Source organism: Arachis hypogaea, chromosome 20 (genome assembly GCF_003086295.3).
Source record: "Arachis hypogaea cultivar Tifrunner chromosome 20, arahy.Tifrunner.gnm2.J5K5, whole genome shotgun sequence".
NCBI lineage: Eukaryota > Viridiplantae > Streptophyta > Magnoliopsida > Fabales > Fabaceae > Arachis > Arachis hypogaea.
This window is the reverse complement of record NC_092055.1, coordinates 138,104,144-138,126,108: the sequence shown is the minus strand read 5'-3', so window position 1 is coordinate 138,126,108 and position 21,965 is coordinate 138,104,144. Positions and strand designations below refer to the sequence as shown.

At 28.2% G+C, this 21,965-nt stretch overlaps 1 protein-coding gene across 1 annotated transcript; it reads left to right on the top strand.

Moving 5' to 3' along the window:
* The first annotated feature begins 16,933 nt into the window (after nucleotides 1-16,933).
* Nucleotides 16,934-19,104, top strand: LOC112786848 (aluminum-activated malate transporter 8). The gene is made up of 5 exons (XM_025830220.3): nucleotides 16,934-17,213; nucleotides 17,317-17,457; nucleotides 17,741-18,120; nucleotides 18,187-18,330; nucleotides 18,414-19,104. The coding sequence occupies exons 1-5, from the start codon at nucleotides 16,991-16,993 to the stop codon at nucleotides 18,993-18,995; spliced, it is 1,470 nt and encodes a 489-aa protein (XP_025686005.1). The 5' UTR covers nucleotides 16,934-16,990; the 3' UTR covers nucleotides 18,996-19,104.
* The last annotated feature ends 2,861 nt before the right edge of the window (nucleotides 19,105-21,965 follow it).

Here is a 21,965-nt window from a genome sequence, read left to right as displayed (position 1 = left end):
ATTTATTATCTATGGTTTAGAATTTAAGATTTCAAATTTTATAAATTTTAAGATTTAGAACTTAGGTGAGCAGATGCGGCGATGGGCATCTGGCCGACAATAGCGCGGGTGGCGGTGGTGGTGGGTGGCTAGTGTTGAGGGGTGAAGTTGTGGTGTGAAAAGAAAGAAGGAGAAAAAAAAAAGAGAAATAACAAGATAATTAAAAAAAAAATGTAAGTGAGTGGCCTTGGTTGACTGTGAGCTTGTGATTCAATAATTGTTTATTGGCTGGAATGAGCTGATTTTTTTGTGGCTCTTTAGTGAGCTTGAAACAAATATGTCTACTGGTTAAACTATGATTTGTTGAAATTATGATTTGTTGAGTGACAAATTATTAAAAAACACGTTAAATTATATTATTTAACAAAAAATTTATTAAAAGTATTAATTATATATAGTTTAATTATTTATGACATTTAAGAACTTAAAAACTAGCTACCACTATAAGATAACCTTCTTTTATCAAAATTTGGTCATGTAACAAAAAAAGGTTTGTTAATGGAATGATGCATTACCAATCCAAACTTAAACCTAGCATAAAGAAATCTTAGTCACAGCATAGATTCTAAATTTTGACAACAAGGTTGCTTTGATTTTCTATGTTGGTTAGAAGATATTAAATTAACGTAACTCCATTAGTAGAGTTAGTGTGTGTACTTGACAATCAAACAACAACTTGCATGGATCAAATTATGATTACCAAGTCAGAAAAAAATAATAAGTGGCCTAAAATAATGATGCAATCTCCAATTTTAACTTGTAATGTGACGTTTGACGCAACATATATATATGTGCCTTACAACAACACAAGCTTTTGTCAACTTTAATTTTCTCTCCTCCGAGGTTTTTCGATTGTACACGATTATACCCTAAAATGTTCCTGTAATTCTTTCTATATAGAGCTCTATATACTTCTTTCCAATAATTCACCAGTGTACCTAGGCACTACGGCAGTACCATCACCAGTCACCACCATGCAATACATTGATTAGACATGAGAAATTAAAATTAATAATCAATTTCTGTCTATTTTAATTTTTAGTCTAATTTTGATGTACCAATCGAATAAAAATCTTTATACTATAATTGAATAAATTCTATTAAATGAGTTTTTAATTAAATATTTATAATAAATTTAACATTGACAGTATATAAAAATTAAAGTATGAAACAATTTTCATGTCAACAAAAATATGTTAAGTTAGGAATTAAATAACGACGAGCTATTATAGGCTGAACACACAGGTAGAATTAATATATTCCTCATATGAGAGTATGGGTTTGGTTCTGGATAATCACGTTTTAAATTATGTCTGGTTATGTTCCGGACACTATAAAGCACGGACACGGAATTGCCGTGTCCGCGTGTCAGACACATTTCGAATACAACACTCATCGACATTCGTTCGACACGCATGTCTGATGTGTCCAACCGTGTTTTAATAAAAAATAAAAAATTCTTCTCCGGATACACTTAAATACACCTAAATATCATCATGTGTCAGCGTGTCCAGTCTTATTCTTAACATATATTTTTGAAATAAATTTAAATATAGTATATATTATTATTTATTAAAACATAAAGATATTTTAAATATTTGATATAATTAAAATAAAATATTAAAAATAATTAAAAAAATTAATTTATATTTTAATATTAATAAAATATCAAAATATCATTATAATTTATCTAAAAAAATATTTTATATTTTATATATATGCATATTCTCGTATCTTATAAGATTTTAAAATTTACGTGTCGACGTGTTTTGTGTCATATCGTATCCCGTGTATCATAGGTTCTGGTATTATAATGTTCGTATAATATAAATATATAATGATGTAAGGAGAAGTTCCTTTCAAACCATTTGGTAAAAAAATGAAAGGTGTCTGAAAATTTTATTTATTTATAGCGATATCAGCGAATACAAATTAAATATATATGAAAGATTGCGAGAGATATACAAACAGCAAAGCTCCAAAAATATGGACCACTAAGAGCACGGACACATATTTGTTCTTATCCCATAACAAATTTAGTGGACCTCTACTACAAGAAATTCTCAGCTACAGTCTTCAACACATTTTTTTCTTTTTTCAATAACGTCTTATTAAATATATGTATGTGCATCATTTCATTATTTTTGCTGATTTTATAAATAAACAAATATATATCTTTTATTCATTATCAGCTTTTATTTGTTTTTATAAAAATAGTTGAATATTTAAGTGTGATGTTTTTTATACTTATAAAGCTAAGTAATTGAGTGCTTTGCTTTCGATTTTTGATTATATATATATATAATTGAGTTTTGAAATCTAATAGTTACTGTACAAAATAAGATAAAATAATGACATATATACTGAAAATCAAATCGTTCATCGAACCATTCTAATTGATTCATTAGTTTAGAAATTTAACTGTGATTCAATTGGAATAATTTAATTATAATAAAATAATATATAAAATTATAAATAAATATATAAAAACATAAATATATGTTAATAAAAAATTTAAAATACATAAATTAAAAATACAAAATCAATTAAACTTTTATAATTTCATATAAGTATAACATAAGAGTTATTCAAAAAAGAAAATAGTCAAATCTCAAGATTTGTATCTGTATAATATTGATGATATTACATATTTTATGTTATAGAATAATAAAAAATAACCAAACAAAAAAATTATTAATTTAGTTATATTTTATTTTGTAAATTTTTATTTGAAAAATAAGTGCATTTTATATCTGTAATTTTTAATATATATTTAATTTAGATTAAATATTTTTTTGCTATTATATTAGATGTATTATGTTATAATAGTAAAGATAAAGATAATTTATTATATATAAAAAAAAAACTTTTTTTTGTTAGGAACTTAAGTAGCCCATTAAAAACACTCACACAAGAATCATAAAAAAAATTACCCACGCAAAAATGACTGATTTTTAGTTCAATTTAACTGATTAATTTTGAGAAAATTTCACTCCTTTTTTCTAGGAGATGCTAAAATGACAATTCTCTCTCTTTTATTTATAAAATGTACATTCTACTTCCTTATAACTTTTAGAAAACCTCATCTTTAATCTATTTTAAATTTTTTGTGTTAACTAATATTAACTTTATTGATTTTTTAAGAAAAATAAATTATTTTTTACAAAAATATCTTTTAGCAAAAAATTTATTTTTTATCGTTAAATTTGCTTATCAAAATACCCTTTAATAAATTATTTTGTTATTGATTAAATTGTATTTTTACCAAAATATTTTTAAAAAAATTAATAATTAAATTATTTTTTCTAAGATATTCTTCAATATTTTTTTAATTATTAAATTATTATTTTACCAAAATTTTTGTTAACATTTTCTTATATTTTACTATTAATTTTTTTATATCAATTTATATTATTTTAACATTGAATAAAAAAATCTTATCATTGTTAATATGTAAAACAGTTAATATATATTGATATTAATATTAAAAAATAATTTTACTAAAAAAATTTTAATATTAAAATAATATATATTGATATAAAAAAATTAATAGTAAAATATAAAAAAATATTAATAAAAATTTTAGTTAAATCATAATTTAATAATTAAAAAATTATTGAAGGGTATCTTAAAAAAATAATTTAATTATTAAATTTTTTAAAAATATTTTGATAAAAATACAATTTAATCAATAAAAAAATTTATTAAAGGATATTTTGGTAAGCAAAATTTAATGACAAAAAAATAAAATTTTTACTAAAGAGTATTTTTATAAAAAATAATTTTTTTTTGAAAAATGGATAAAATTAACATTAGTTAACACAAAAAATTTAAAATATATTAAAGAGAAGATTTTTTAAAAGTTATAAGGGAAGGGAATGAACATTTTATAAATAGAGAGGAGAGGAATGTCATTTTAACATTTCGTAGAGGAGGGAGAGTGGAATTTTCTCATTAATTTTTGGCTGATTTATCAACCAAACCGCATAATCAAACGATTCACAATTCGATCATCCACAATTTGATTTGATTTTTAGAACCTTGATATATAATGATCATCAGATATTAACTATTAAAATCTTAAATTATAAAAAATTTTATACCATTATCTTATCTTATTATGTATACTAATTATTATCAAGTCTTTAGATCTAATAACATATGATGACATTTAAAACTCAGAATAAATTACTCAATCATTTCACGAGTTTATAAAAATATCATGCTTAAACCCAAGAGGCGGCATAAAATTAAAGAAATTAAAGAAAAACTATTTGTATAATTTATTGTTTAATGATTTAAGTTAGAGTTTATCATTTTTTACAAAATTGATTGATTATTTCAACGATAAAGTTAAGATCGATCACAGTGTAAACAAACTAAACACGTACAACGATAAGGTATGAAGCATGTTGAATGTATCAGTCAAAATCAAAAGAAGTAAATTAAAGTTGACAATAAGTATTCCCTTCAACGTGAGTTTTAGGTGGCTCGGTAATTTCCATAACTATACGTTATATATAAATGAAGTAGTGTATTTATTTTGAAAGAAAGCTAGGGCTAAGACTAAAAAGAAAGTCAAATTTAGGGCATCACAATACTTACTAGCACTTTCTACCTTTAATTTTCTGATTTCACTTTTAAAGATTCTCCCACTAATCATAAAGTGTAGCTTTAATTTTTTTTTCTTCCAAAAGATAAATTAAATTAAACGGATTTAAATTCGACAATTTCAACAGCTGGTTTAAAAGGGACCAAAAAAAGCACTAAGACATAATATATATATATGGTCATATTTATTTTTAAACTACATAAAATTTATAATATAATTTTTTCTTTTGTTATTAAGTGCTTGTTTGGGCGCCATTAAATCTATAAAAAATGATATTTTTTCAATGAAAAAAGATTTTTTTTATTTTTAGTGTGTTTAACAAATTTCTAATAATAAAAGTAAAAGCACTAAAAAATAAAAAATATCTTTTTTGAGAAGTTACAATTTACATCTTTTTTTAAAAGATCTTTTTTTTTAAGAAAAAAGATGTTTTTCACATAATAAATAAATAAAAAAATATTTTTACATGAAATATTTAAATATAAAATTATTTTTATTTTTATAAAAAAATTTTTAAAAAAATATCATTAAAATTTTATTTTTTCGAAAATAGCATCCAAACAAACTCTAAAAAAATTTGCATTATCTGATGTGTCTAATTAAATATGAGTTAAGAAGTATAATTTATTTATTGAATTAAGATGATTTAAATATGAAAACACTAATAATGTATCAAAAGACTACGTAGCTCTTAAATGATTAGCATGATATTCTTATAGAAAGAAGAAGGAGTGATTCTTTCCCACTTGAGGAGAAAGAGTGGATTTTACTCCACAAGTTTTCAAGATTACAAGACACCCTCCAAACAAAATTAGATGATCCCTTTCATTAATTAGTTGGTCGTTTTCATTTTCCAAACCAAGTAAAGAGTAAAACCATATAATAACTGGGTTATTATAATGTAAAAGGAAATAATTAAACATAGTGAAAGAGAATATATGATTGAGTCAGATCCTACTCATTAATTAGTGGCTGGTGACACTGCTACTATTGGTTCATCACACATGGCTAAACAGCTTATTCGGATAATCAAGTCATTATATAAAATTGGAAAATGATTCCCACCCATTTTTATTAGTGAAGATAATTCAGAGTTCTTTTTCTTTATATCCTCTCAGATGAAAATCAAAGATAATGTGGAGTGGGGTCATTATCAAATTTAATAACTTCCTGTGCTTATATTCCGTACTTCATCACTTCATTTTTTATTTCTTAAATTGCGTAACTATATTGTGCTTCTTGTATTTATTTTTGTTTTGGTTAGGACAAATTTTTTGAGCAATGATAAAATATCATCAAAATTTATTATTTTTTTTATTATTACTTAACTAATAATAATTTGTATATATCTATATTTATATAAAAAAATAGATTAGGTTACGTATATACTAAAATTAGTTATTAAAATGAGTCGTTAGTATAAAATATATGTTAGAATATAAATACACAAATACATTAGTAACTGATTTTAGCAGCTGATTTTAGTATACGAATAGTATTTTTGATAAAAAAAATTATAATTTATACTTATATTTACCAAAATTTATATACATAAATCAGTACAATTTACACTTACAATCTTCAGAATTCGTATACATAATTTTAGACCAGCACTTGACAGCAATAATTTGTATCCATATATTTACATGTGTTTGCATACAAAAATATATAATTTATACTTATATTTACTAAAATTTATACACATAAATAATAATTTAATATTTATAATAGTCAAATAATAGCTAAAATTATTAAAAATTGATGCCTCTAAAATTTTTCCATTTTTCACAGGTTTAATTCATGACATTAATTGGAGTGAAGTGTTAGTTCATATATACATGCATGTTCTGACTAATCTTTTTAGTTTTTATTTTTTTGCCCTTTTTCTTCTTTTGTATCCTGTCCCCTTTTATCGGCAGGAAGACACTATCCATTGTTGGATAATTTATTTTTAATTAGTAGATTATTTATTTTAGTAGATAAAGAGGCCATTGTTGCAAATTATTTTCATTCCAATATGTCATCATAAACTTAATGGTGAATTATTTATGTTCGAAATTGAAGAGAGCATACATAATATAAATAAATTTATATTGGGTGGAGCAATTGTTGTGCTTATAAACATGCATGAGGTCCTCATGTCAGAAAGAAAAGTGTGCTTATAAAGTATAAGTAATTAAGCGATTGACCAACATGCAACATGATGTTTTGTAGCCACTAAAATCTAAAAATTGTTAGAAATGAACCAGAAAACTATTTTGTTGTCTTTTGCTTTCCTTAATATGCCTTTATGGTCCAGTTCTCTAAGGGTCTATAATATATGTACATGCTTCGTCATTTTTCCACTTTCTAAGCTAAACGATGCAGAAAATATACTATTTAATTTGGCTCTTGCATGCATTGCTATATACAGAGGAGGGAAGGAATATTTAGGTATATCACAAGAGTCATGGATGGTTGTTGAGATATTAAACCCACCACATCTCGTATGTGATACAAGTTAGAGAATTTAACATTTTATTTTTTACTTTCATTTTCTTAGAACTTGTTCAATTTTGTTTTAATATCCCTTGTTAGATATCAAATATTGCTTATTACAAATTTTGTAAATTTTCTTATAGTTTTGTTAAAAAATTGGATCTAAAGGACTTATAAATTATAAGCGACCATTATTACAGATAGGACTAGCAATTCTAATTCTATTCGCGGGTATTCAATTCGATACAACTTATTTGGATAGGATTGGCATTATCCGATTCACAGCGAGTAATGTAACACCCTAACTATCAGAATGTTACGCTTTTGGCTGCGCCACTCTGATAATTCGAATATTACGACGACTTTTATAATATTTAATACTAAAATATGAGCCTGTTTAAAACTTAAACCGTATAACCGCTCAAAGGAATTTTTTAATAAGTAACATATATCCATACGAATATCAATACTTACAAAGGATACATATAAATATATACACATAAAATTAATTTTACAAACATTACACAATCCAAATTCCTATCCCTCTTATAAAAACTTGTAAGGATAAAGGTGAGGGAAAAAAGTAACTAATACAACACAACATAGCATTTAAACAGAAATGAATTAACTAAGCTTTTCTGAACTTCGTCGTCCATAACTTGAAAAGAAAAGACTTGTAGGGGAGTGAGAACATCGTCCTTGAAAGGGTTCTCACTGTAGGGTTACAGAATTGCTATAATAAGATACGAAAATAAAACTATTTTTAAAGTACAGTGATTAATAACCGTCTTATGCTTCTTTTCAAAAGCCAAAGATTTAATATTCAAAATCCAAAATCCTTTCTAAAAGGGAAAGCTGTTAATTTCTCAGAAATCCAAAAGCCTTCTTAAAAATTTTTCTTAGACAGCAGGAATGACCAAACTGTTCCAAGCATAGGTTCATTAAGTCTATGCTGAACTAGTTTAGTTTTTCATACTTTTCTACACCAAAAACACACACCAAGCACGGCCTTTGGCACATCTCATAACCAACCACGGCCTTAGGCCCAAACAATTCAAACAACAGCCAATCCAACCAATTTTCAGTCACAAACACAAGTAGGAATGTTCAAGTACAATCAAGCAGTTACATCAAGTAGAGCAATTAGCAATTAGACATAATTATACACATAGGCAAATCAATTACAATATGCATACCCAAACAATATCACATAGATGCATATGATGAATGACTGCTCTATGGCTAATGAGTCTCATCTGTCGATTATCAAGCCAGCTTGACAAGTCCGGTTTGCTAAACCCTTGGACTGTCCCTCGACGCGCATCCCCATGAGTCTATGCATACCTTTTTCTCATATATATATATATATATATATATATATATATATATATATATATATATATATATATATATATATATATATATATATATATATATATATATATATATATATATATATATCAAATCGCTCAATGGGGGTACCATTCCCATGAATTTATAAGTGCACGGTCACCCTTACGTCACAGGGTCAACAGAGTATCGAGTCTCAACCTGAAACACGTGGTGGCAAGCTACAGTACTTTACCCAGGGAAACTCGTATCTCAGATAGAAGAAGTGCAAAGGCCACATATTCATTTATTCATCATCATTTCCACACTTCATTACAATTCATATAAAATCAATTATCATTCAAGTCACAAGTCACTTTTTTCTTTAAAACCAGAAAACAAACTCATCTTTGTTTCAAAATTCAGAATCCTCATATCTCAATTGTTCCAAGTTTATATTCCACTTTTCTTTTAAAATCAATCCTCTTTAAAAAGACACAAATCTTTCACTTTTTAAATCATCTGTTAAACTATTTTAAATTAGAGTTGTCAATTAATAACCTTGGCAAAGACTCAAGACTTTAGGGAAGAATAGCTAGCCTATATCATTTTTTAAATTCTTTAGAAATCCCTAAAATCATAGTTGCTTAATTTGAAGTCAATTGAGAAAGAGACTTAAAACAAAAACCAAAACATGTTTAAGATACTAAGTTCCAAATCAATTCCATTTCATTCTTAAATCGGTAACCTTCCCAAAGGCCCGGAATTGTTTAATCTTGCTAAATCAAAATTTAAAGAGTACTTTAAAAGCAAAACGAACTTAATTACTCAAGGTTCAATTTCTTCTAAAATTCACTAAAAATTCTCCCAAAAGTACTTCTTTAGTCAAACTTCAAAACAGAGGTTCTTTCATATTTAAATCAATCTTAAACATAAACTTCCTGTAAACAGATTAAATTCGAAATATCTATTTCTTAATAAATCAAGAACCAAGCAATGGAATGATAAACCCCGATTTTGTGGTTTATCTTGTGCTTATTTTGGGGGATTTTATCAACTTTTCTCACATTTATTCAATGAATTAGCATGATTTTGTAATTCTCCATTGATTTGTGCTTAAATGTGAAAACATGCTTTTTAGGCCCTAAAATTGGTGATTTTAATTCACTTTAATTCCATGCGATGCCTTGATGTGTTTTTTGAGTGATTTCAGGTTTATAAGGCAAGTATTGGATGGAAGAAATGAAGAAAAAGCATGCAAAGTGGGAGAACTCATGAAGAAATGAAAGAACCGTAAAGCTGTCAAGCCCGACCTTCTGACACTCAATCGACCATAACTTGAGCTACAGAGGTCCAAATGAGGCGGTTTCAGTTGCGTTGGAAAGCTAACATCTGGGAATTCGAAATGATATAAAATTTGCCATATGTTACCTGACGCATAGGGGCGAGCACGCGCCATGTACGCGCGCGCGCCGATGGAGCACGTGGGTCCACTTTAGTGAAATCGCCCCCAGCGATTTCTGAAGCATTTTGGGCCCAATCCAACTCATTTCTGATGCTATTGAACCCAAGGATTGAGGAGAAAATAAACCAAGTAGTCATAGTTTAGTTTTCATCATGTTTTAGGGTAGAATTCTAGAGAGAGAGGTTCTCTCATCTCTCTAGATTTTAGGGTAGTTTTAGTTAATTCTTCTTGGATCCAAGTTTTAATTCTTGTTTTGATTTAGTTTCTCCTTTTAATTTCTTGTTATTACATTTCTACTCTTCTAGTTTTTACTTGTCATTTCCTTTATTTTGTCCTCTTTTATGTTAATGAACCCTTGTTGGATTTCCATTTTCTTTCAATGCAATTTTATGTTTCCATGCTCTTTGATGTTGATCATGATTGTTATTATTGATTTCTTGCAATTGGTAGTTGGTATATTTATTATTCTTGCACTTTTATTATGCTTTCCTTTATTATCCACCAAGTGTTTGACAAAATGCTTGGTTGGGCTTTAGAGTAGATTTTGAGCATTCTTGGCTTGGAAAGAGTGATTGGGCAATCTTGAGTCATGAAAATCCAACTCATGTTGGTGATCTAGAGTTGTTAGCTAATATTATTTTCATTGACGCTAATCTTTTGCTAATTTAATTAGTAAGTTGATTATGACTTTTGGATTGAGATTAGCTAGTCTTATTAGACTTTCTCTCATGGAAGATAATATGATACCTTCTTCCAATGTTGGAGATGACGTAATAAGATAAATTCTTGTTCATTATTGTGATATGATTGATTAATCTTGTTTGACTTTCTCCCTATTTGTTGGAGTTGACTAAATAAGATGAATTAATCATTGCATGACTAGGATAGAAAGCCTATGATCTCAATTCTTGCCATGAATGTCTCTCTTTATTAATTGCTTTCTTTAATTACTCTCTTTACTTTTCTTATCATTTAATTTTTTGCCCCTCTTATAAACCAAAACCCCCTTACCCCACTTCCAAGTTCATATTCCACTTTTCTTTTAAAATCAATCCTCTTTAAAAAGACACATATCTTTCGCTTTTTAAATTATCCGTTAGACTATTTTAAATTAGAGTTGTCAATTAATAACCTTAGCAAAGACTCAAGACTCTAGGGAAGAATAGCCTACATCATTTCTTAAATTCTTTAGAAATCCTCGAAATTATAGTTACTTAATTTGAAGTCAATTGAGATAGAGACTTAAAACAAAAACCAAAACAAGTTTAAAATACTAAGTTCCAAATCAATTCCATTTTATTTTTAAATCGGTAACCTTTCCAAAAGCCCGGAATTGTTTAATCTTGCTAAATCAAAATTTAAAGAATACTTTAAAAGCAAAATGAACTTAATTACTCAAGGTTCAATTTCTTCTAAAATCCACTAAAAATTCTCCAAAAAGTACTTCTTTAGTCAAACTTCAAAACAGAGGTTCTTTCGTATTTAAATCAATCTTAAACATAAACTTCCTATAAACAGATTAAATTCGAAATATCTATTTCTTAATAAATTAAGAACCAAGCAATGGAACCTCTCAAATTCATTCTTTTTCTGAATCATATTTTAAAATAGAATTTTAATTTTCATGAAAATTTGACAGCATCTCCCCTAAAACTTGGACTTTGCCACCCTTTTCGGGTCTCAACCAAACCTTTCCGCAATCCCTTTTCAATAGGTTCAAGACCAAATCAGTTTTCAATAAGACCAAATTCAAACTTTCAAATATTAAAGATCATTTCAAATTAAAACAATAAAAAACCTCCATTTAACAAAATCAGACATTATTTCAATTCAACGGACAACCATATTCATCCAAGAGAAATCAGATAATGCATAAGACTTACATAATCACCAGAGATACATTTAGCAAGTCATATCTATTTATAACAATTTCAATTTAAAATAAATTAGTTTGTATAAAAAAAATTCCTACCTCGATTACAATTTAATCACGCGACAGAAACTCTTTTTCTCACAGCCCGCAACAACACAGCCTCAATCACAGCAACTTTAATCACGGCACGTAAGAACTGAACTCAAAACTATAGCATTAACGTTGCAAGGACCTTAGAAACATATCACAGAATAGTGACTAAAAGAAATCGGAACAGGAAAAGGCTTACTGAACCTACGAGTATCCGAGAAAACAGAACAGCGGCGACTCCGTTGACGACGCGGCAGCTTGATGTCGCATGCACGGCTACTGAACTCAACATGCAAGAACCACAACTCAGCCCTACATTACCATCATCTCAGTTACTCTAATAGGCTATGACGGAAAATTTATTTCAAAGGTTTCAGAGACAATAACGCTTACCAAGAAGACAGTGGCTCCACCGGCGGTTTCTGGCGGTCAGAACGGCGATGCAAAGCTTCGACGGTGACTGGGCAGTGATGAACGGCGGCGCAACAGCCACCCAGATGCGACGACGGCGAGCCCAGTAACACGACGGTGATGGCAACTCCGCGATGCCCCCTTTCGCGCATCTTCACCCCCCTGTTCGCGATTCCAACGGCGGCGGCAAGAACGGGTTTGGCAGCAGAGATCCAACGAAGCTGGCAGCGATGACGCGACGGTGGCAGCGAGCATGGTGCAGTGGCGGTGCGGCTCCTCTTCAGTGACGATGACCACTCCTCTCTCTCAAGGTCGCGTTCTATCTCCCTCTCCTCTGGTCTCGCGACGGCGTGGCGTCAGCGGTAATGAGGCCCACCAGCTCCGGCGCGTCTCCCTCCTCTTCTCTTCTCCCCTGTCATGGCTCTCTTTTCTCCTCCTCTCCTTCTCTCTCACCCCCTCACTCACGGTCACACAGGCACACACCCACTAAACACACAAACAATAACACAGCAACAACTTAGAAAGAAGAAAGAAAGAAAAAAAAGAAAGGGAAATCGGAATGAGAACACAGCGGGTTGATCTATAGGTAGGATTAAGTGTGAGTTTATGCCTAATCCAATCCGATCAATTTGCATCTCTGATCTATTATAGTATGTAATTAAAAATTATAATACATATATAATAAATTGATGAGAATTATTAAACTCACATCCTCTCAATTTTGTAATTTTAACATAGAGTTTATTATGATTTTTTGTTACTTTTAATTTTAATGTAAGTTTAATTTTGTATTCTATATTTTATTAATATGTTTATGAACTATGAAATGATTAAATATATTATGTTTGATTGAAAAAATTAATTTGTTGTGGATCGAATTGGATATAATCGGGTCGAGTATGAACTTTTAGAGTGCAAGTAGGATAATAGTCGAAAGATTCTTAACCCGCAAATAAAATTAAATTAAATCTTAAAAAGAATTTAAATATGTAAATAAGATTAAAATAGAATTTAAACTCTACCTTATTCTATTCATTGTCAACTTTAATTGTAGGTGCTATAAGTCAAATATTAAGTTAATTCAATTTTAAAGGTAATTATGTTATTATGATAAATCACTTCTTCCAAAAACTTAATAAGAGGAGATGGATGAATGATTATGTCTTTAACAGCCAAATAATGAATCCATCATCTAGATCGATTTATTTATCAATTGATCTTATTTAAATATTTGTTATATTATTGTTTTCAAATTTTACTACTTCAATATCATCAAATGTAAGTCATATGTATATAATTGTTACTTTAACAATATAAATTTTTTAATAAAATATATTTAAAATAAATAAAAAATTAATCTAAAATGATTTTATTTTATATTTTGTAGTTACTGTTGAAATAATTGGATAATATTAATATCAATTATCAAATCTTATATTGTCTGAAATTAAAAATTTGATATATTATTTATAAGTATGAGTAATATTTATCTATTGAATTAATTTTTAGAATAAATTAAGCTCACTTAATTTCTAATATTATATCATAATTAAAATAAAAAAAATTGTTATTAGACTACTGTCTCTCACCACACAAAAATCTAGGACATTTTCAAATTTTACGCTCTAAATTTTTGTCGTCCAGTTCTAAGCGTAAAAAGGTGTATCAAACTAAATTTCATATCGTTTAAAAATAAAAATTTAATAGCCTTTATAATTGTAAGACAATCTTTATCTATTAAACTAATTTTTAAGATAAGTTAAGTAGATTTAATTTTTAATAGATGCAACATCGATCTAAATGAAGCATTCTTCTCATAAGTTGTCATCATACCATGAAAGGTATTGGAATTATCGGCAGAGGCAAAAGGATGAGAGTGAAGATTTTTACTGAAATAGAATGAGATCGAGTAGTGAGTGAAGTTTTAATTTGTATATTGATTAGAATGATTCCTAGAACATTATAATGTTATACTGTGATGCATATCTAAATTAAAGTATATATTAATGCAAAGCTATTGTATCCACGCACAAATCTAAAAATATTATTATGGGTCAATAATATATATAATATTAAAATATATATATATATATATATATATATATAAATAAATTATATAATATAAAATATATTATAAAAAATCGATAAAAAATATATATTAAAATATAAAAAATATGTATGTATTATTTTTATTAAAGAAGTGATATATATTTATTTTTTATATCATAAAATTTATTAATAATAGAATTTGTATCAAATTTTTTAGTATTTTTTTAATGTAAATCAAATAACAAATAATAAAAAATTTATTTTTTATTTTATTTTTGAATTTATTCTCACAATATTTATAAATGAAAAAGATCTCTCAGTTGTAACAGAAAAAATTAATATCAAACAAATCAAACGATCAATCAAAAGATACGTTAAAGACTTTTTTTATTTTCGTTAATCTTTAATATAATTCAGAAATTGTGCACCAGTTAGTTAATTCAAGAAACATCAAATTTATAATATTGAGTTTGCATTCTAATGTAAAATTTTTCTTAGTCACTGAAATAATCTGAATAAAATCATTCTACTAATTCACATACTTTGTCAATATTAAAAAATTTATAATTATCTTTGGATTTAAAATTGAACTTAAAATAAGCAATTTCATAATATTATCATTTGTAATAATATTTTTAAATTTTTTTTAATATTATTATTTATTTTTAAATATTAAACATCATTAATATTTAAATTAAATTAAATTTTTATTTATATTAAACTAAATACTAAATATATTTATAAAAAAAATTAAATTATACTTAATAATTTACTGTTATTATTACTATTTTTTTTTTAAAAAGCCAGAAGGGCGAAGGCCTCTTCTGTATGTACGTCTCTGATTATTGTATCAACTTATATAACTAACAGCTAACTAAATCTAATTAACAAAATAGAATAAGCATTAACTGATGATATAACAATTACTAACTAACTGGAGACTGAGGTTATCTTTTCTCCACCCCTTTCATTGAGAAATACAACTGAATGAAAATTAATTTATATATATAATACGAGTATTATTGAGTGTTTAAATGGGTTTTCGACCCAATTGTGCGAAACATTAATATTGTAGAATTATTTATCAAAACAAAATGCTATGTATATAACAAAATTATTTATAATTTTTACATATCTCCAGGATAAAGTTTTAAAATAGTTTAATATAAGTGTTATATAAATTTTAGACATTCTTAGTTTTTTATTTCATGATTTAACTTTTAGAGTTAATTAAGTTAGACCTACTCATAGTATCAGAATTTACTGAATCTATTATTGATGATGGATCACCTACTTATAAATATTTAAGTTTTATACTATTTATTGATGTGAAATAGTGTATTACAATTTAAAAATAAAATTTTTAAATATTTTATAAATGTAAGACATTTCTCATTTTATGAACTGACTTTTAAAATTGAGTTAGATTCACTAAATCTCAATTTCAATTTTAATAATTCTCTATATGTATTTATATATATTTATACATATTGATTCATCATATATTTTTCAACTAAATAATTTTATATATGTATAATCTTTTTAATCACAATTTTTTTTTATATCATTTTATAAAACCACATCTTGCTCTTGAAAAACTAAAAATAAAAAAAAAAAGAAAGAAAATAAGAAACGAGAAAATAGTTACAAAAGACAATTGTGGTTATAAGAAGTATTACACGAAAAAACTTATACTGATATTTCATTTGAGAATGAAAAAATTGCATTTTTTTTATATTGGGCTACTAGTTAGGGGGTGAATTTCCAAAAAATAACTCAAACTGTCATATCGTTTGTGATTTTTGTAATTCGACAATAATGTTTTATCTATTTTAAATATTTGATTTTTTTAAGACCACAAAATATCAATGATATTTTATATTTTTATAATTAAAAAATATTTTTATTATAAAAAATGTGAATGACATTTTGTCTTTACATAATTAATTTTTTTTAACAATCAGTAACGAATTATGCTACCATGGTAGCTAGCAGTATTAAATACAAAAATAGTTGAATATTGTCACACAAAAATAACCAATATGTAAAACATTATATTTAGCATGAAAAAACAGCACACTAAAAGAAAAGTTCAGTTACCTAAAAGAAGGTGAGAAAAAAATACAAGTCGAAATGGATGCGACTTAATGAATCAAAGAAAAATAAAAGAAGGTGGGATACAGCGATTGAGGGGGCGACAGTGACTAAAGTAAATGTGCTAGCAATAACTTAACTTGTTTATTTATTTATTTATTTATTTTACCTTTCTTATGCCTGAACACTAGGTACTAAAGAGTTTAACTTTTAGAACTAAATTATTCCTAGGTTAAGGTACAGATCCTTTCCATGTATGTCATCTCTCAAGCACCAGTGTTTTAATTTGTTTGGAACATGTTATTATTATTATTTTGGTTATTGATGAGATGAGTTCCTAAAACTCACGTCATGGGCATTTTGTACTTAATTACTTTAAATATTTATTATTTTTCGTCACAACAAAAAGACTGCAATCACAAATTAATAATAAAAAAATTAAAGTTTTGTATAGTTGCATTAAAATCATGTCCTATAAATATCATTTGTTCCTCAAGCTTTCATTTGCACCACTTCATACACACATTAATTTGTTTCTTTGCACATTGCCATGGAGAGTGGTGGATTCTTCAAATCCAACGTTATGAATGTTGCAAAAAGCATTAAGAAGACCGGGAAAGATGACCCTAGACGAGTGATTCACTCGTTAAAAGTGGGACTCGCTCTCACTTTGGTCTCATTGTTCTACTACTCAAGGCCTCTTTATGACGGTTTCGGAGTTGCCGGAATGTGGGCGGTTCTTACCGTCGTTGTAGTCTTCGAATTCACCGTAGGTAAGTATCTTAACAGACTAGTGTTAGTTCAAATAATATATTAATCACCTAACATTTATCTTATTAAGAATAATATGACTATATGTTTGGTTGGTGTATGAAGGTGGAACTCTAAGCAAGGGTCTAAATAGAGGATGTGCCACACTATTAGCCGGTGCTTTAGGGGTTGGAGCTCAGCATTTAGCTACTGCTTTTGGAAAAAAGGGAGAACCCATTGCCCTTGGAGCCCTTCTTTTCATTCTAGGTAACAATAATTATATATACGACCATAGTGAAAACTTAGGTGTAGTTAATTTTATGTGAAGTTAATATGTGATAGTGGTTAAATGAAAATTTAGTCAAATTAGTCAAATCATCTAACAGCTTTCAATTATCAATTTCACGTGAAGTCGACTGCACCTGAGTTTCCACCTATATATATAAAAGAAATGGTTAGTTGATGATAGCATAATACTAATTGTGGGTTTTTTTTTTTTTTTTTTTGGTGACTAATTGTGGGTTTATTTGCATGAATGGTATTATTGCAGCGGCAGGGGCAACGTTCTTGAGATTTTTCCCAAGAATCAAGGCAAGATATGACTATGGAGTGGTGATATTTATATTGACGTTCAGTTTAGTAACAGTGTCAGGATTCAGAGTGAATGAGATATTGGAGCTTGCTGAGCAGAGACTCTTAACAATCTTGATTGGTGGAGCCACTTGCATGGTTGTCTCAATATTGGTTTGTCCAGTTTGGGCGGGTCAAGAGCTTCATAACTTGGTTGCTTCCAACATACAAAAGCTTGCCAATTACCTTGAAGGATTTCAAGCAGAATATTTTCACTGCATACAAGACAAACAAAAATCTAAGTCATCTCTTCAAGGATATAAAAGTGTTCTTGGTTCTAAAGCATCTGAAGAGTCCTTGGTGAGCATGAAATATTCTTTTTCTTTTTCTTTTCATTCAACATTATTGTGATCAAATATTCCACAGGGGAATTTGGCCAGGTGGGAGCCTGGACATGGCGGTTTTCGTCTTCGTCATCCATGGAAGCAGTACTTGAAGCTTGGTGCACTTGCTAGAGAATGTGCTTACAAAATTGAAACTCTCAACACCTATCTTAACCCTGAAATCCAAGTAATAATAAATTGTTATTTTTCTTTTTTAATTTTTAGTAGCAAAAATGCTAGAAGCTAACTAATTGGTTGAATATATTTCAGGAATGTATGGAATTAAAGTGTAAATTTGAAGAACCATGCAAAATAATGAGTTCAGAATCAAGCAAGGCACTGAAGGCAATATCTTCATCAATGAAAACAATGACGGCTCCTTCCGCCGCTAAATGCCACATAGAAAATTCTAAAACTGCCACTAAATTACTCAAAGTTGCACTGGAAACAATTTCACTAGAGGATGCTCAACTCAGAGCTATAATCCCAGTCGCCACCATTGCATCAATACTAGAAGAAATCACTAAGACAGTTGAAAAGGTTTATGATTCGGCTTCCGAGCTTTCTAATTTAGCGCATTTCAAGAATGTTGAATCAAATGTCTCGCCGGAGAAGCAGCCACCGCACCTACTCCACCGTGGCATGGTAAACCCTCTTGTGGTGGACATTGCTAATAATAATAATAACAATAATAATAATAATAAGAATAATATTGACCAAATTGAAATAAATATCCATGACATAATAAGTTCTGAATCACCTGAAAAAGTAGAAAATGCACCACCAAAATCTTGTGCAGAAAATGCACAATCAAACTCTTGTGCAGTTGTAAATATAATTGTATGTCATTAATTAACTACTTGAGTGAATAGCATCCAACGAAAAATTTTACCCTTGTAATATATAATGCTTATTGTATCAAGGGGAAGAGGATTTTCATATTCTTCCCCTTTTATTTGTAGATTTCTTCTTTTTTGCTGTTTTTATGTTAATTTTTTAGCCCCACTAAAATTCGACTTTTTTCAATTAATATATATTAGCTAACTTTTAGATTTTTTTTAATTTTTAAATTCTAAATTTTAAATTTGTATTTTAACTGCTAAATCATAATCCTAAATACTAAATTTTCTAAAAAAAAAAAATTATAATAAAAAATTGACTAATATTAATTAATTAAAAATGAATTTTCTATCCTTATTCTTAATTTTAATGGTGTGTTTTGTTGTATTGGGTTATAGCAACCTACCATCATTTTTTGTTTAGTTTAATTAACTAAATTAAAGTATACGGTTAAAAGAGCAGTGATGTTATATATGACTAAGTCATTTTGATAATTAAATTAGTCCAATAACTTGTTGATAACCAAAAATTTAGTTGAAGAAAAAGAAAAAAACATATTAAAAAAAAAAGACTTCATTAGATTTACTTACAAAAATAATTTGTTTACTTGGCATTTTTTATTGAACAAGAAAAAGAAGAAGCAGCAGCTAATGGCTGGCTATGATCTCAGCCACATTTTAGTGCTTTGCTTTTCATGTTGTATGAGAAGACTTTTGTTTATGTATTTGTTTTGTGCCATTTGACAATATTTTTCATTAAAAAGTCACAAACAAAAGTGCATCAAATCAAGAAGTTGAAACAAGTTGAGAAAAAGGGTGGGGAAAATGAAAGGGTAAAAGGGAACAAAAGTATATTTGCGAGTTAAAGCCTTAAAGGAGATCCACTAATTAAGAACCGTATGGAGTTACGTACGTTGGACAGAATACGAATATGTATGATAAATGTACGTACGAATTAATTAATGATGCAAGTATGTTAATTTAACAGCATACCAAAAAAAAAAAAAATCGATGCTGTTTTAGATGCTTAGCTAAATTGGGTATATATGGCCAAAGTTAGAGAGAAATGTTTTTGGAACATTACAATCATCCTTGTATATTTACTAAACTCAATCTATTAATTATGAGAAAGTCTCACGGACCTGTATTTTCATTAAAATTTAGTCAACATTTAATTATAAAGAAAAGAATGTATAATTTCACACTATTAGATGTAATCTCATACTATTAAAATACGAGGAGGGTCAGTAATTTTTGTGTTTTGTAACCATCAATTAGCCATCAATAATCTTTTTAATGGTGTGAGATTACATCTAATGGTAGGAGATCACTCACTTTTCTTTTGATGGTTAAGTGCTGGCCACAAAATATAAAAATTGCTGGCCCTCTAGACTTTTCCTTAAAATACTAATGATGACTATAAATCACAAAATGTGCTGACTCCTCCTTAGCATTGCTTATTAATTATTTTGGTCATTTTTAATTTGTTCTTTTTGACTAATATGTTAAACTCTTCTTTATCACTTTAAAGTGAATTGGTTGTAATAAGCATCTATTTTTTAGTGTATAGATGATAACATATCTTGATCTCATGACTAGTGGATTTTACAATTTACATGGCCATTGTGATTTTGCCTTATTATGCGTAAAAAAGAATAAAAATAAAAAAGTGCTAGTAGAGTAGTAGTAGTGTAGTACATTATTGTGTTCTGTCTTCCAATAACAGAGACAAGCAGCGCAGGGAATAGAATAATACAAGAGCTAAAGACATGTCAAAAGCCGAACATTCTCCTGTTACTAAATCACTTGGATCTTAAAAAACGACGTGGAAACCTTAAAAACATTAATATAATAAGAAAAGGTAATTAAATGCATGAATTTCCCAAAAGTATATTCGGAAAAGATGCTCCAAGTTCAGTACAGCTTTTGACCCCTTTCCCCCCCTCATATAATTTGCTAGAAATCGGAAATCAAAGAGACAATGTTGACTTTGGCAGTTTCTTTTCACAGTTTTAATGATTCTCTTTATGCTAGCTTGCAAGAGCATGAGCATGACCATCTAGTAGGGTTCAGTATATAACTATATATAGGCGAGTGAATAACCAATCCATTGTATCCTTATATATGCATGTATGTAGACACTACAACAAATTAGGGCTGTCAAACGGGCTAGCCCGGCCCATTTAGATCCGGTCCGTTAAGCCCGTGGGTTAAACGGGTTGGCCCGTTTAAGTCCGATTTATTCGCGGGCCAGAATTTTTTAGTCCGGACTGTTTATAGTCATCAGTTCAATGAGTTAAACGGGTCATTCCATTTATCATTTTATTTTATTTTTTTAAAAATATTTTTGACAAAAAATATTATTTTTAGGCCAAAAACCATTAAAAAATAATATTTTTTAATTGATGGGTCGGATCGGGTGAAATATTAGCTAAAAGTGCAACTCTTTTAAAAAAATGTAAAAAAAAATAAACGGGCCACCCGTTTAGCCCGCGGACTAGCCCGTTTAACCCGTCATTTTTTTCGGGTTAATCGGGTTCAACCCGTTTAGTACAAAATTTAAACGGGCTTAATTTTAGAGACAAAACCCGCCCATTTAAACGGGTAAACGGGCTGGCCCAATGGGTTTAGCCCATTTTGACAGCCCTACAACAAATTATACATAACATTTGATTCGTATTATTATTATTAGGAGAAAATTCACATGCATTTGTCTTTACGTAGAAAACCGTTGATTGATTTAATAGATTTGACTAAATTAAATTTAAAAGTTCTCCACCATCAACTTCACATAAACACATTCGAATACACACTAATATAATTGAACATTGAAGTGTCTTTAACAGGTACACACGCTGTCTCTATATGGATGAATGCTTCAGTTTCTATAATTTATTGGACAAAATATGTTTCTATAAACACACATAGATCACCAACTTTGATTAGTTGCCATCCCTCTAGCTAATAAGAGTAAAAACTAAAG